Source organism: Anoplopoma fimbria, chromosome 7, assembly GCF_027596085.1.
Source record: "Anoplopoma fimbria isolate UVic2021 breed Golden Eagle Sablefish chromosome 7, Afim_UVic_2022, whole genome shotgun sequence".
Classification (NCBI taxonomy): domain Eukaryota; kingdom Metazoa; phylum Chordata; class Actinopteri; order Perciformes; family Anoplopomatidae; genus Anoplopoma; species Anoplopoma fimbria.
This window is the reverse complement of record NC_072455.1, coordinates 13343087-13360496: the sequence shown is the minus strand read 5'-3', so window position 1 is coordinate 13360496 and position 17410 is coordinate 13343087. Positions and strand designations below refer to the sequence as shown.

Sequence of the window (17410 nt, the reverse complement as noted above, 5' to 3'; positions counted from 1 at the left end):
GACTGCAGAGATTCAAGGTGATTTTCTCCCGCCGCCCTGTAAGCAGCAGAGATTAGGAGGCATCTTTGAGTGCCGGGGGGTTGCTGATTACTTCCTCTGCAATGTCCTCGCTTATACTTCACCCCTTCCTTATCCACCCATGTTTTGATGTCAGAGCAGTGGGATTTTACTTGTAAGCTGTGACTGGCTGCCTCTCTGGACGTTTGGAAGTCTTAGCAGCTGCAGTTTTTGCAGCCCATCGCAACCTTGTGGGAGGCAGAGAACTCACTTCAGTGGTTTTTTTGATGTGGCTGATTTTGGCTGGCACCACATGTTGCTGATTAACAGTTCCTTTTTTGAATATTGTACAAGCTTGCTTTGTGTGCACTTGTTCATCCAGTTCAGCGTATGATTCAGAGAATGCAAATGTGGCAGCCATTGACATCAGCCGTCACATGTGACGGACAGCAAAGCACAGATCAATAAATCATTAAGTCTGAAGTCTGTTTTATCATTATTTGATCTAATGAGCTACGGCTCATTAGATCAACAGTTGACCCAAAGTAACCCAGCATCTCTGTGATCCCACGTTCCTATGTGAGGTGGTTCTTGGATTGAAAGATATATAGCGCTTTAAAAAGAAAGGATTTCAAGGATTAAAAGTGCCTTCAGCCCCCTGGTAAAATCAAGTAGGAGAGATTTGTTGTTTTTTAAAAGCCTCTGCATCTCTATTCCTCCTCTCTCTCCTCTGCTGCCGCAGTGCAATGACTTCAGGCCTCTGGAGCGGCCACCCTTGATATTTAGCATCACTTCCAGCCACCTCCTCCACCTCAACCTGCAGCAGGGTTTGCACTTATCATGAAAGCCAGCCATAATTGGATCCATTGTGCAGGGCTGCTACTTTATGCCAAAGGACCAAAAGCAACACATCTGGGAGGAGGAGGAGGAAGTGAAAGAAGAGGATGAGGAGAGGAAGGAATCAAACTAAGGCAGAGCAGAAGGACACAGCGAGGAAGAGGGGAAACAAAACACAATCAACACAAGAGAAAAAAATCAAGGCAATATTAAAATAATTACAGAGAGCAGCCAGGAACAGCAGCTCAGACATGTGTGCCGGATTTCATTGGGGTGTAACGATCCAATGGACTTGCCGCATCTGTCAGCGGCCTTCCCTTACTCCCTGTCCATCAGCTAGACCCAACTAGTCCTCCACAGTCCCTACACTTAATTACCTGTGCCAACCTTTATTACTTCATCTGCTGGGCCACATTCACAGCGAGCATGTTCAGAGTTAAAACATGGTACTCAAATACCTGCACCTAAGTCACCTAAATTTATAAGTTTTCTTCTGAACTGGTTGTTAGAAGTGTTTTTTTTTTTTTACCGATTTAAGCACCGGAAAAGACACCTACTTGGCAGGACAACACTGATCCCTAAAATGATGTCAATAAATGATAAAATTCTAAGTGGACGTCACTTTTCTTGATGCAAACAGGGTCCCTTCGAAACTTCCTCCAGAAAGATATTCATCTCAACTCTTTCTCTGTTCCTTTTGGGGATCTTTCTGTTCCTCCGTCACCTCTTCAGCTCCCATGAAAGGGCACAGACCCTGTAAAATCTCAGCATGTCACTATGCACTCTGCTCTCATCCTCACCTTTAAAGGCATGGCTAGAGCACAGGAAAGAGAGGCGGCAGCAGGAGAGAGGGAGCCGTAGGAGGGGAAGGTAGCTGTTGCGGGAGAGTGTTGGACCTAAAGAGCTATAAATCAAGCTGTGGCTGGAATTAAATCAGTCAGGGGGGAACACAGTAGTGGATGAGCCTGGTGGGAAGGCAGATCGAAAGTCACTCGGCTGCTGTATCATAGTGTAGTGATTACTTCAGGCAGTGAATTAGCAGCGATGGTGATTGCATGGCCATGATTAGTCAACGTTTCAGTTGACTGGCATCACTCTGTGCTACAGGTGTTAGGCTTGCCCCGCTTACAGAAAGAGATTCACAAAATGTTTTTAACGCTTGTGGTTATCCTGCACCTGCAATCAAAAAAGGCGCATTCTTTTTTTTTAGTCTCCTTTTTTTCTCTCTATCAGTCTGTTTGCAGTCTGCAATCTCTCACGCTCTTTATCTGAATGTGCATAATGAATGATGTATTATGACAGCAGGAAATTGTGGGGTTTGTGGTCTGCTCGGGGATGCTAGCTGTTTAAGGGAGGCATACATAAACAGGAACTATTCAGGGCTAACGCTGTTATAAATGCCTGTGGGGGTAATGAAGAGGCTGGCTGGGTGAATGTGAAACTCGCAGCATACACACATAAACATGAAACTAGTTCAGAATGACTGTTGCATGAAAGCACTGTATAGCTCAGTGAGCAGATCAGCAGATAAACACTGCAAAGAACAAATTAGTCTCCAGATGTACAGTATGAGCCTTGTTCTGCAAACCACACACACATGTCTTAGAATACCCCTGAACTGGGAAAGTGGAAGGATGTTCATGGGTGGGTGTTTTCCTGCAGCTACTCAGCCTTACCTCTGTGTTTCTGTATGGAGGGTTGGCCTTCAGTTCCTCTGGGCAATTGAAGCTTGCTCTTAAAGAAATTGTTCAACATGTTGTGAAATATGCTTATTCACTTTCTTTCCCAGAGTTAGATAAGAAGATTGATACCACTTTTATAAGCTACAGCCAGCAGCCAGTAAGATTAGATTAGCATAAAGATTGGAAACAGGTTTGCCAGCGGAAAGGTACTGGTCCCAAGTCAAAAATAGTTTTAAGCACTTTGTTTTTATATTGAATAAACACACATGATGAACTGCTGCAGATTTTCTGTTAAGCAAATGCAGAAGTGCCTTAAACCTGCATTCTTTCTAATGGCCACAGGTGGCTACTCCTCTGGTTACAAATAGAAGTCTGATTGTATATAAGTCTATGGGAAAGGACCCTTTAAATATGTAAACATGGTAAACATGAGTTTATGGTCTCAATCTCTAGTTTTAAAGTATTTTTTAATACAGCATAATAATCATGTTGTAAATTATGGTTTCATTCAGAGTAAAGTTGTCTGTGTTTTTGCCCTTTCACAGTGTGTTTTCAGTTCATTTAAGTTGATTGTAACATTTTGGTCGCCTAAAAATGTCTTATTCATCATTTGGTTGCACTTCACTCCGCCCACTTCTGGTTCCAAAAACAAGATGGCGACAACCAAAATGACGAACTCAAGGCTTTAAAACGTCCACGTTCACAAGTCAATGGGTGACGTCACTCTGACTACATCAACTTCTTATATACAGTCTGTGGGGTTACCGATTTTCTTTATGCTAAGCTAACAGGCTGCTGGCTATATATTTACTGTACAGCTCTCAGAAGGTTTGCAAGTTAGTGTATTTCCAAAACTGTTTAACCAATGCTTTAATTTGTGGAAGTAAATATTGTCCTGCAAATCATACAGTTTTCCACAAATCATGTAATATTTACCATAAATCTGATATCTGGTAAATGCATTCTTGTGCAAACCCGATATTTGATTTCTGTCCGTCATTGCATGGAATTTGTTCACCCCAGATGAAACACTGTAATAACAGGAAGTGCGTTTCCTGACATCAGCATTGCAGCAGCCAGGGTGTTCCCCCTGAGAAACAGACTCTAATATTCTATTGCAAAATATGATGTATCACATATGCTCTTTTTACTGAACACGCCATGTGGCCTCAGCGTTCACTCATCACACAGCCAGAGTAGAAGAATGAAGTTCTGTGTCAGGGAGTTCCCTTAAAGAATAAGGAAATCCTCTAATGTAGAGAGAAAAACACTTTATCTAAGAGTAGTGAGTATTCATTACGCAAACGCACTGCATTTGAAGTTGTTTGTTACAAGTTTAAAAAAAAAGTGTAGACCCATACATATAGTCGCCACATTTCACACACGTATACCAACACACCCTTCCGGTATTTGTTATGAAGCAAACTTTCACATCTGGTAAAAGAAGAGAAGTTTGAGCAGGAAGCCTCATAACAATGCAGTAAAAACAATGTGACACAATAATACATTGTTGCGTTGGGGGGGGGGGGGGGGGGTATTATAACAGCACATGGCAGTGCCCTTTCTGTCTCGCAAATCACACTTTTCATTTGAAGTCAGAAAGTTTAGATGTGAGATATGAGAGCGTGCCAGATGTCGAGCAGGATGCATGACTTTTTCTCGTTTTGGAGGACATAATAAAACATTACACTCTAGCAGCTGCTATGTCCCAGCAGCACATTGTGAAATATGCATATTCCTCTTCCTTTCCTTCTCTTATTTCAAGATTATGAAAAAGTGCTGCTTGCATCCTTCACATATACAGTATTAATCCTGCTTTTGAGGCTGGTTCAAGTTGCATTTTTTTTTCTCTTGTGATTTCCATCATTACTACCCCTCCCTATTTGATATTTTTCCCTCTTTATTTAACAATCTCTTTCCACGTTTGAGTGGACTGAAGCGAGGTTGTGTAGGCTCTCTTCCTGCCTCCCAGTCTCTCTTTTTATCTCCCATTCCTCCCTCCGCCTGCCTCCCCCCCTCTGTCCCCAAGGAGCTACTGTAGCTGCTAATCTCAGTTTGCAGCCGGTGCGCCCCCACCGATGTGGCATTCTGCGCATCCAGGGAAAAGGAAACGTTTCCCTTCCTGCTTTCAATACCCTGCAGTCTGTAAATAGAGCCTGTCACCGGCCGCACTGTAGGCCTGTCTGAAGAACTATATCCGTCCCATCATGCGCCACCCTTGCTACAACTTCCTGAAACAAACTAGTGGGTGTTGGGCAAAAGATAAGGGTGGTGTGTGTATAACATGAAGAAGTGGTGTTTTTTACAGTCTTGTAATTCCATCCTCATAATCTTACAAGGACAGAAAGATGAGATTAAGCTCTGAAGTGCAGATGACTGGTTTTCCCTTTGGAAAACTGAGGTCAAAGTTACAGTCAATAAAATACTATATTCATCTGAGACATCAGTTATTTCATATAGTTACATATAAACACGTTTCTCTGCCTCTACCAGCTTAAAACTATATTTACACTGTGTGCCACCAGGTCGGATTTGTTCTTGTGAATCTAGAACTAAAGCGTTTCTAGTTTTGGCGTATGATGACAGGATTGAAAAGTATTTTATATATATATATATAAAGAGTATTTGGATATAGATGAATAACATGATATGCTAAATGCTATGTAAATGTACGGAAATGTGTGTTAGAATCACTGTTTTGGTATTATCATTATAATACATGATGTACCAAACCAAACCGTCAATAACAAAAAATAAATAAATAATATATATATATATATATATAAAACAAAAAATTACACTATAATTTGTAATATGATTATTTAAAGATTATATAAACAAAATGAAAAATTGCCCACAATTTATAATTTTTTTAAGATTTCATTTTGGCAGTATTTTGGCAGTATTTCATTTTCTCATGGTCTCCCATTTTACACGTGCCAAAGTATTGCAACTGGTTTTACCATAATGTACAGAGGTTTTAACAAGACTAGCGGCTCCTTAAGGCTGTGCTTGGGCCCAGTGATGCATTTGAGCTTAATGCTAACGAATGCATGCTAACACGATCACAGTAACAACGCTATCAGGCTGTTTAGCAGGCAATTGTTTTTTCATGTTCACCAGCTTATCTTACTTTGTTTTTTGTGTGCGTAGAAACATCTCTCTCTCTCTCTCTCTCTCTCTCTCTCTCTCTCTCTCTCTCTCTCTCTCTCTCTCTCTCTCTTTACAACTACAAAAAGCAAGCAGGCTAAGAAACCAAACTAAGTGTCTATAGATCTCCTACGCTCTGTTTCAGTACTACGGACAGTGAAAACCTACACCTGCTCGCCGGCCCCTACCCTACACACAAGTAGCGCCATCAATGGATCCAGAAAAACAGCTAAACAATAGTTAAAGTATCTCTGCCAATAAGTTTGTTGTTTTTTTGCTATTTTCTAAATTAACATAAAGCGTAAGCAGCTAAAACAATACTGTGTGGCTCATTTTAAGTACATGTTTTGAGAAAAAAACACAGATACAATTCAGGCATTAATTCGTATAACTTGTTTTTTTCTATGTGACTCCAAAAGTTACCTGGGCCATGGCCCCCCAGTCACCCCGCTTCACTGGTCTATGTTAGATGTATCCTAATCACCAAAGTAGGTCCATCACTGACCAAGCAACCGAGATTGCCATAGAGCACCTCCTCAAGTGTGACTAAGATGCTGGAGATAAAACCTTTTAACATGTTTTTGTGAGGCAGAATGAAAAAACTATGCGTGTGTTGTTCAGTGTCTGCCTAATTGCTAATTAGAGTGAATCAATGTGTCCCCATTTTGTAGCTCATGACCATTATCCATGAAAACATAAATCAAACTTGTTTTACCACAATGCAAGTGGGGAGGGAATACAACTAAATCAATGGCTGTATGGGGACTGTGCATTAGCTTGGGAAATTAACTTGCATAGAAATGAGGCCATTATGGGAATATCAATAGCAGGATGTATATCATTATCTTAGTGTCTGTTGGTGTCTCATCATCAATCAGTGCTAGGGTCAATTTTAAGACATGGAAAGGCGGTGAGGATTTATGCTGCCAGTTTCCTTTTATTGTGTGGGCTTTGTTAGAAGGCATTGGCTTAGTCTGATGTGATTAAGACAGGAAAAAGGCATGTTTACACAAAATATATACTCAATTTACACAATTTAAAGGTGCTGCATTCCAAATTTAGAGCATGTCTTTGTTTGAAGGGTACTCCACACATAGACTGTATATAAGAAGTGGACGTACCTTCGGAGAGTCTATTTAGAGTCTATTTGACTCTAAATGGACCATCATTTACTAAATGAACATGATGCTCTATTGAAGAAGATTTGAAACTAGAGATTGAGACCATAAAGTCATGTTTACAATGTTTACTGAGGGAATAAATGAAGAGAGAAGTAGGTTCATTTTCTCATAGACTCCCATACAATCGGACTTATTTTTGCAACTGTGGGAGTCGGCCCCCGATGGCCAGCATAGAAAATGAAGTTTAAGACACATCTGCATTGGCCTCACTTTTCAGAACTGGAGGTAGCAGATAACGGTGCTAGCAGCATGAACATTGCAAACAATGACTGCTGACAGAGTTATTAGTGTTTACGGGGTGGGGAACAGTAGTCAGTGCGTCACACTTCCGTGCCGAAACTGTGTCTCGGGTCGGCATTATAAGCGGTAACCGATGAATCAGCGTAGTGCAGAGCGGCCGGGATAAGCTAGCTAGTAGGGCACAGTTTAAGGAGCTCAGATTACAACACACTGAGTGTGTTATAATCTTCTGCTCAGGTATTACTCCACTATAGCTTTACAAAACAAATTCTTTGCTGCTATATTAATGCTCTGAATTAGGAGTTTGACACTGAAGTGAAGCTCAAACAATACATTTGTATTCCAATTTTTACAGGTAAGAAAAGCATTGTTTTTCACCAGTTTTCATGTTGGCTATAATAGTTAGAATGGGAAGGACAGCAGTGAGAAGGTGTCTTTCTGTGTTAAGCCAGACGATGTGACATTTTCAGTGCGCACTAAACCAGCAGCACACTTCAGATTCCGCATGGCCAGGATTGACCAGGCACCCGTCAACTTCCCTTTATCCCCGCTGAGCCCCGGCCCACCCCTAATCCGCCTGATCGATGGCCCTGGATTGTCGTCACCAGGCAACCAAAGAGGACACCAAAGCTTTCATAGTGTGTGCTACCTAATCAATCTACCGCCTCCTAGAAGTATAAACACACATCAGTAATCATGTGGGGAAAATACTTAAAGATTTGCAAGAAAGGCAGAAGCAGGAGAGCTGTATGTTCTCCTTAAAGCAGAGAGAAAATTATTCTCTGGGTCGCAACAAAGAGCTCCTGTCAGCGGGGTGATGAATGGATACCAAGATGGTATCATCATCAAGACGGGCACAGCCTGTGCCGCAGTGCCAGACCAGACTCTATTAAGAGCAGATTCGCCCTTTGTACAGGCCCCCTGTTTTGTTTAGTGTCACGGCCTGTACGGATGGATACAGTAGATCCTTACATCTGCAGAGAAAGTAACACCCTCGGCTCCAGAGGACAGACTGTCCTGAACTGAACGTTAAAAGATGCCCACTTTGTCACAGAGAAATCCATTTCAGCCCAGATCGAGATGACTCTCATTAATAATGGTTCTTGTTGTGTGGCAATAAAAGACTCCCAGGCCACTTTCCTTCTGATTATATTCATGAGATTTGAGCAGTGGCGTCTGAATGTCACAGGTCTTGGGTGTTTTGTTTTTTTCTTTGAGGTTTCAGACTATGGCTTAGACGTATTTCCTGCGTTGACCTTAACATCCTCACAGGCACTTTCATGTCTATCTATAGCTACAGCACATCATTTTGATTGTGGTCCGGCAGTCTATATGTACCCCATATAACCTGTTATCGCTCCGTGATCTGACTACATCAGGGACTTTCACTCACTCTCACATCGCTGAAGCTTTAGGGTTATACTTCCCCCTCTTCCCGGCAGAAATGTGTTTGCATGTGTGTGGCTGAGACAGCTCGTGAAGCCTGTAATTGAGTGTGTCCGCCCACCGCGTTGCAGCAGTGGAAGGCTTCATTGTGTCAGGCACAATAGACACATACACATACTCATCACCCTCTGCCACAGAATCACAACATCGAAGAGCCATTAGCAGAAGCATCCGGGGGGGTCACAACCTCGGCGTTACCTTCACGCTTCATCATCAGCAACAGACCAAAAATATCCAGCGGCTTTCTTTATCTCCTATTTTACCACCAGATTGAGCCGTTACCCGTATAGTGAATAGGATTTGTATATTTTACTTCATCACACACAATAAACACATCCAAGACAACAGAAAAAAAAAAAAAAAAAAAAAAAAATTCCCACAGGTTACCTACTTCTCTCAGTAAAAACATGTATTTTGTGCGTTGTGTATAGAGGTGTGTGTAGTTAGAGTGACTGGGCAGTAAAACGTGGTTGCCATGGTTCCCTTAAGCGAGGACTTGTACAATCACCAAGAAAAAAATACATTTCTTTCTGAACTTATTTATGCAACACATTTGTGATGGAGCAAAATGCCACCATGCATGTTCAAATATTTGCTAATATGCCTGTAATATTTCATGTGCTTGCATTGTGTTGTATTCAGCAGACTGCACCGGAGCATGTTAAGGACAGATAATAAAACGTGGTTTCCTGTCTATTGTGGCTCTTTATCAGTTTTTCTAAGAAGCCACACTGAGGTCGAATCAGGCTGATCCGTCGGTCATATTCTGCTGTCAAAATAACCTTATTAGTATATGTGTGTCAGTGCAACATGTTAGCCATGCCGTTCTCAGTGTGTGAATGTAAATTAGACTTCAGATATCGAGGAAGACTAACATGAATAATGATACCACTTTAACTCAAACCGCCAGTCAATATTTAAGACGGTAGTTTTAAAGATTTGACTATTTGCAGTGAAAATAAGTCATTATTTGAGTAAAAGTAGCAGTATAAAAAAAACACTGAAGTTCAAGTAAAAGTAGACTTTCTCTCATCACTGATACTGTGTGACCAATCTGTGTTTTAGGTATCGGGGATAAACTGAGTTTTACAGACAATGTTGATTTTTTTTTTTTAAGAAAGCTAGTCAGAGTTTTTAATGGGTTTTTTTAATCAAGGGGTTTGGGGTCAGTCCTCACGTTTTAGAAGAAGTGTATGTTAGAGAGCACCCTTTTTAAATATCTATATCTGGTATGTGCAGTCACTTCACTGTCGTAAATCGAAACAAGCTGACCAGGATTAGGGCTAGCACTGTCCTCTCACAGCAAGAGGAGGGTTAGACGGCCTTCTGTGTGGAGTTTACATGTTCTCCCTGTGTCAGCGTGGGTTCTCTCTGGGTTCTCCAGCTTCCTCCCACAGTCCAAAGACATGCAACTTAGGTTTTTGAACACTGTAAATTGCCCGTAGGTGTGGATATGAGCGTGAATGGTTGTCTGTCTCCTTGTGTCAGCGCTGCGTTAGTCTGGCGACCTGTCCAGGTGAACCCTGCCTTCGCCCAAAGACAGCTGGGATCAGCTCCAGCCCCGACCCTTAACAGGAAAAGCGGTTACGGATAATGAATGAATGAATGGATGAATGAATGACCAGGTTTGTTAAGACTGCAGTTAAAACTGGCAATATATCGACTATACTATATTTAGAATTGGGATATCGCACTATGTCATAAGTGTTGTCTTTTCCTAAAGGCCTGATTACAATAAAGTGAAGATTTTTGTGATATTTGATTTTAGGAGACGCTTTTTTAAAGAAAAACATCTAAAAATGTTCTTTCATCCCAAATGCAATTAATAAGATAAGATAAGATAAGATAAGATAATCCTTTATTAGTCCCGCAGCGGGGAAATTTGCAGGCTTACAGCAGCATAGAGTAAAGTGCACACAAGAGACATAGTAAAAGAAAGACAAGATAAAAATAAAAAATGAAATAAAATAAAAACTTAATATGACAGTGTGTCAACAAACATACACTGTAACATTAAACTCCAACATGAAAATATGACAGGGTAGGCTATACACCATGGATATTAATGCAATGACGGTTTTATGTGTTTTTATCTTACCAAAGATAATGTTCCTGCCCTGACAGGACAATAAAGTTTATTCTATTCATTCAATATTAGAAAAATTTACTTATCAATTTTATTCATGTAAATGAAACATTTTGATGTCAACATTTGGGCTGGGTATCGAATCTCAGACCTTTTTGACCACTGACTTATATGTATCTGTAATGTACGGTGTTAGCTTTGAACACACGTATTCCTTCTTCAGATACCTCCTGATGAATCACATCTTATCTGAAGTCTATATGTCAGAACTGTGAATCCTATTGTGTATTGCTGCTTGTGTTAACGCATGGGAGCCAAATGGGTATTGCTTCTGTAATCACCTCTCAGTTATCGTATTGGCTCCTGTATCAACAATGCCCTGCATCTCACCAAGACAATTAAACAGTTAGCTGAAAGCTGGACCAATAATTTTTTTGCTCCTTCAAGTAGTTTCAGTTTATGTTTTTCAGATTGACATTTTGAATTTGTTGGGTCAAGTCTAACCATCATCTCAGCAGAGAATGATAACATTGACTGGCAGATATCCCCATTAAATTTACCAGCTCTAGCGTAACTGCTTCTCTCACTCCCTGCAGTATGGAGCCGTATGCAAAATAAATGACCACACAACTACTCGGCAACAGCCACTAAGAATTTAATTTCCTCTCTCTTTGCTTTCTTCACACAGCAATTATTCTCTCTTTGCTACCCTTTGATCCTTTCATCTTCTTTTGTGTTCAGTGAGAGGAACGAGAGTCAAACCGGCGATAGAAAGAGAAAGGAGGAGCGGAAAAAACGAAAAAAGGAACGATGGAGTCCATATTGTCGGAGCAGTCGGCCGCAGTGGACGAGCTGGTGGAAGCGTGCATCCAAGCCTTCGGTGGGTCATTTGAACACTGTTTCTCTGAAATTAGTTTATTCCAAAGTGAGTCAATAAAACATGTTAATTGTTAAATAATAATTTATATTAAATTGTATACATATTATTTGGAATCTTTGTAAGGTGCTGAGTAAATTGGTGATCAAGCAAAAACTCACACACTTACTACCACAATAGATGCACACTAATAGACAGCGGGTGATCATATCCTTCTGATGATGAGTGATGTCCTTTTTTCTTCTTCTCTTAGATGAGAGGGGCACTTTGAAGGATGCTTCCTTGGTCCGCATGTTTCTCATGATGCACCCTTGGTATATCCCTTCAACGGACATGGCTAAGAAACTGGTGCTCAAGTATCCTTCACCTTTGTTTTCTGCTACCTCAGAGATGTAGTCTTTAGTGTCCGTCTGAAGAGATGGAATCAAAGCCAGATCAGTCTTCTTTTTTGTTCTTCTAGATCTGTTAGATCTTAATGAGATTTAAGAGAGAGTTGTCATAGTCTCCAAAAGAAATTTGCTGCAAAGTTGCACCTTGACTTTGAGATAAGATCTCAAGAGGAGAGCTGCACTGCTGAGCGCCGAACAAGAATATGTCACCTTGTCAAGTAATAAACCGTCATCTTATTCACACCTGTTTGTGCTATCCCTTTCTGACCTTTGGTCTGCTTATTCATTTATCGGTTTGTAGTTTTACAATTGAATATTGACTGTACCTGCAAAAAGTCAATTTTTATCATCATGTAAAGCAACAAAACTGTTTCTAAAGATCTTAAACTCATTGTCATATTATTGTGCAGATGTAAACAAGGTTACCCCTCTTCCAATACGTTTCATCGACGTTCTGTCTTTTCATCCCTTTGTTCTGCCTTCCAGGTACTGGATCTCTGAGTTTCCAGCAGAGTTCAATCTGAGCCCGGAGCTGGCAGACCAGATCAAAGACTTTAAAGACCTCCTGACCACCGAGGGCAACCAGAGCCAGAGCCAGCTCATTGACCTCGACAGCGTGTGAGTGAATCGGTTGCTGAAAGCTGTGCGTGCTGGTGACAGCGTGAATTAATATCTCGGCCTGTGGGTGTTTATGTCAGCGTGCCCTTTTATTGCCGGTTCTCAGAATTTGCTGAGCTGTGCTATGCTGGGTCAGTGACTTCTCCTTTTCTCGTAAAAGCCAAACATTGATCTTTTCCTAAACTTAACCAAGTGGGTTTGTTGGCTAAACCCAAGACATATCTGGCAGAAAGCCCAGAAGGCAAACATCTCCCTTGTGCATTCTGTGTGACCTCTACTTCCCTTTAGTTTTGGCTTTGTGGAGCAGATTTGTGATTTATTGCAGCTGAGGGAATGTCCTTCTAGAAATTAATTCTGCATTTGTAGAAAAGTTTCACAGTTTTTTTTATCCAAAAGATCTAAGAAAAGAACACTTTTTATAAGACATTATTTATCGTCCCTCCCAGGCCGTCATATAAATGGAAGCGGCAGGTGACTCAACGTGTCCCGTCAGTGTCCAAAAAGAGGAAAATGTCCCTGCTGTTTGACCACCTTGATTCCTGTGAACTGGCTGAACACCTGACCTACCTGGAGTACAAATCCTTCTGCAAGATCCTGGTCAGTTTGCCCGCATGCTTTGATGAAGCTGTGTTTCTACTGTGATGTTTACAGCTCTTTAATTCTTTGAATTCTCAAGTAATGTCACATGCGGCAGGCTCGTTATAGTTGCTAAGCAATGGTGGTGAAAATCTACTTTTACTGGCAGTAATTATATTTGTTTTGTGGAAACATTTTGCCCTTTCAGTGTTATTTTAGGAAGCAAAAGCTGACTGGGTGTGTGCTCATTTAAATGGGAGATATTTTTAGATCATTTATTCAAGTGTGATGGTGTTGGTGGCACGGTGGGGGCAGCGTTGGTGATTTGTCTTGTATCTGTTTCTCTTCTGAATGAGATTCTGGCTCAATATAAAACAAGATAAGCAATAAATAAAAGTATCGACATCTAGTCCACTAGTCTAAATGTGCAGAAATTATACTTTTCTGCATTTAGACTAGTTGAAAACTAGTTGAGTTGAGTGTCAGTCAGTTGGCTACTTTGTTATTCACGTTGGTGCTTTAAAGTAATAGTTCAACATTTGGTTACAATTCCAAAAGGAAAAAATCTTACAAAAGGCACATAACTTCTTGTAAAATTAATAGTTTATTTTACTCTTTTTGTCGGTACAGATAAAACAAATTAAATATGAGTAATTAATTTAATTAAATGTGTTGATTAGTGAGCTTTAGAGTTGCTGGATGGTGGATTTTGTTACCTTTGGACACATTTAGGCTAGCTGTCTCCCCCTTGCCAGCTTTGATGCTAAGCTAAGCTAACCAGCTGCTGCCTCCAGCTGCATAATTACCATACAGACATGGAAGTGGTATTAATATTCTAAACTTCACCTTGTGAGGTAAACCAAATGTCAAACTATGCCCTTTAAAGGGGCACTCCAGTGATTTAGTGCTGCACCTCCATACAGCTGGGGGACATATGGGAAACATATTAAAAAATAATTCTCACATTTAAAGCATCAGACCTGAGATATCCTATCTTTTATTCTCAAGTATAGATCCAGGCCAAAAATACTGGGTTCTACATTTCCCAAAATGCAACTCAGAAGTGCCTTTTGTCAGACCTTTCCTGTTAGACCATTCTGACGATAAAGTTGTTGAGATTTATAGATATATTGGGATGTTATTTTGATTTACATGAATGGAATAAAATTTGTAATGCTACTCACCCCTTTTAGTTTCAGGACTACCACAGCTTTGTGATGCACGGCTGCACAGTGGACAACCCCATCCTGGAGCGTTTCATCACCCTTTTCAACAGCGTGTCCCAGTGGATCCAACTCATGGTGCTCAGCAAGCCCACGGCTCCGCAGAGAGCCGCCGTCATCTCCCACTTCATCAGAGTGGCACAGGTCTGTTCACGGTACCATTAAGTTTGTTTACTGCAGGGGTTTAAAGACTAGGCTGGAGGGAGCTGGAGGGTTCAGAGAAAGAGAGGAGAAAGTTGTAAAAAGGTGAATTAGAGATTGATCAGTGAGCTGTGGAGAGAAGGTTTAAAGGAACGGTAAAGCCTTGATGACTTGTACACACACATAAGATGCCATATATTTGAGAGAAAAAGTGAATTTAATTTAAAAAGGCTTTAGGGGTATTAGCATGTTAAGATGCCTACTGAGAGCTCTTTATGATAATGCTGCTGTCAGGGGAAAGCATCTCCAGGAATTAAGAAAGACTTGTTTTAGCTGGGTAATCATGCGTTTTTGGCATTATCCAAAGGCTTTTATGGGCCTTAGGGGTTGTTATATTGTCTCTGGAAGAGCACGTAAAAATGCATTTGAAAGAATGAAAATCACAATCAATCAATTTGAGATACAACACTTTCACAATCGGACAATAAAATGTAATGACTCCCGAAAGAAAATGTGTTATTTGCTGCAAAGAATAGAATCGAAAATGAATATTTAGTGGATCATCAATTAATTATACAGTATTTATACTTGCTGTTGGTTAGAAAAAATTCAATGATGCATCCTACAATCAGTGGACATTGTATGCAGTGCCATAACTCACAGCTTCATGTAAAATATCAGGTACAGAGAGGAATAAAAGGTGGGAGTGAAGACATACACAAAATACTAAGAACGTTAGCTTGCTGGTGGCAGTAGAAGAAAAGGATTCATCCTCTGGAAATATTGAATATCTGCATCAAAGTTCTGGGAAACTTGTCCTTATGTATGACCAAAGATTTAAATCTGAGAGGAAAGTCCGGGGATAACCAAAGTCATGATTCATCTTCAGGGGACCATAAATTAATGAAATATCTTTGTCTATCCAATATTCATTGAGATATTATACAAAAATGTTGGTTCGACTGACCGACCTTGTAATCTTTTTCCTCCTGTTCCTGTTCATAGATTGTCCATATCTGAAATAATTTCAAATATGTTTATCTACAGGTCAAGATTGGCTCAGATCTTTATCTGGTCCCTCCCCAACAATTTCAAACAACAAAGTTCCAAGCTCGCTACCTTATATGGTCCTCTGCCCATATGTCTTGGGACTATGTCAACCTTTCTCTCCAGAAACATCCCTTAAAAAGCCGTCCTGGGCTTCACTTTAATTTATATCGTTTCAGTTTGATGTTATCATTTGGACTGCCAGATGGACTGGGTTCTCCCTCTATGCGACGATTCACTCATCTCGTCTGTGCGAGGGAGCTTCAGTCGACCATAGAAAGTGCAGAAAAATCATTTTCATCATAATTGCCGGCAGTTCTTATGTGGATGCATCCTCATTACTTACTGCTAGTCTACTCCTGCATTGTTACCCATTTTTACAGCTATCCTCTTCAGCTGCAGAACAAACTTCTGGCTCTCATAATTTATTCAGCAGGGTCTCAGCAGGGTTTAACACCTCCTTCCGTCTTAATACGGCAGCACTCCAACACGTCAGCTGAGCTCTTGTCCCTCACTTTTGTCCCTCGCTCTTGTCTCACCCTCCTTGAGTTTGAACACTTGGACTCTTTTCAGTGTTTCGTGATGCTTTGACAGTGTAGTGGTGAAGACAGATGCTGATTGTTACCAGCCTTGATGTGTGGAATGAATGAAAGATCAGCTGCAGAAGGCCTGAGAATTACCTCCATGGTCTCCCACCTCCTGATCAAATTGTTTTTATATCCCTTTCTATCACCTCTGTCAGCACCCCAAATATTTTGGCATCTTTAAGATTTATTTTAAGTAGTTCAACACTAATTAGCATATGCTAGCATGCAAACATGCTTAAGTATCAGAATTAGTATGAGTGCATACATCTGGGCTTGTATGAACTTACACTTAAGGATCCCGGTTTTGGGGGTTTAAAATATGGTCGCACTTTGCTAGCATGGCTGTAGACTCTGAGTTTTGTTAAAAGAAGGCATTGCTTGAAAATCTATCCATCTATATATTTATAACTTTGAGTGACTTTGAGTAACAGTGAGTTGTGTCTCCACATAACGATAACCAGTGTTTCCCACTTTGAATGTAGAGTCCAGAGGTAATTTGTGATTGTGTCATTCCTCAAAATGGTTGAACATTTGTGTATACATCAGAGACAGAACGTCCCAACTTGAAATCCTGCTGTTATTCGTCGACAATTTGAAACATTATTGAGAAAAGTTCCCAGTGTGAACACATGCTGGGACAAAAAGTATGGTGTAGCTGATTACAAGTGTAATCAAGGTGGCCACCACATACTTGACATTTCCCAAAGCTTCCCTCAGGGTGCGCTGGTTGTGTCCTGTTTCAGCTTCCTGTTTGGAGCACATTACAAATGACTCATGTTCCTTAGTTTTTCTCTAGACTGTTCAGGCATGAATGTTATGATGTAAAATGCAAAAGATGTCCCTTTTTGCACTCATTGAAAAGCTCCATTCCAATTCAATTCACTATAAATTCTGGGTGTACGTGTCTCTGCCTTCTGGCTTTGATAAACAGCCACATCAACACATGAGCTGTGTGATAATAATTGGATGACGAGAGGATGCGTCCATCTGCCAACCATTTCATACACACAGCATTTATTCCAGTGGAAAGCCCTGGCATGTTGACAATGAAACCTTTCCCAGGCCTCGCTGACGGTCACACGCACTTACTGTTTAGCCCTAGTCTGCAAATGGTGGGCTGCCTTCCACACTGCTTTGCCGATTGATTCCAAAGGGTGTTTGAGCTGAATCAAATGATCCCCTCTGGCAGCCCTCCCACACAGCTGTGACCCCATCGATTTTTCTGTGAGATGCCACGCAGGCTGAAGGGCAGCGGGGAGCCCTGCGGAGTGCCATTCACAAAGTGCTAGCTTAGGGTTGACAAAGACAGGTTAGAGCATTCAATAATATGGTG

The 17410-nt window shown here is 40.9% G+C and overlaps 1 protein-coding gene across 5 annotated transcripts in view; it reads left to right on the top strand.

Annotated features, from left to right (window-relative positions):
- The window catches only part of LOC129093774 (RAS guanyl-releasing protein 2-like), a 37924-nt gene that overhangs the window by 1081 nt on the left and 19433 nt on the right, over positions 1 to 17410 (top strand). For all 5 annotated transcript variants that reach the window (XM_054601893.1, XM_054601895.1, XM_054601894.1 and 2 more), the window contains exons 2-7: positions 11361 to 11499; positions 11750 to 11852; positions 12047 to 12103; positions 12372 to 12503; positions 12950 to 13100; positions 14273 to 14446. In XM_054601893.1, coding sequence (XP_054457868.1) covers positions 11430 to 11499; positions 11750 to 11852; positions 12047 to 12103; positions 12372 to 12503; positions 12950 to 13100; positions 14273 to 14446 — 687 coding nt within the window. In that variant the 5' untranslated portion in view covers positions 11361 to 11429. The remainder of the gene's footprint in view (positions 1 to 11360; positions 11500 to 11749; positions 11853 to 12046; positions 12104 to 12371; positions 12504 to 12949; positions 13101 to 14272; positions 14447 to 17410) is intronic.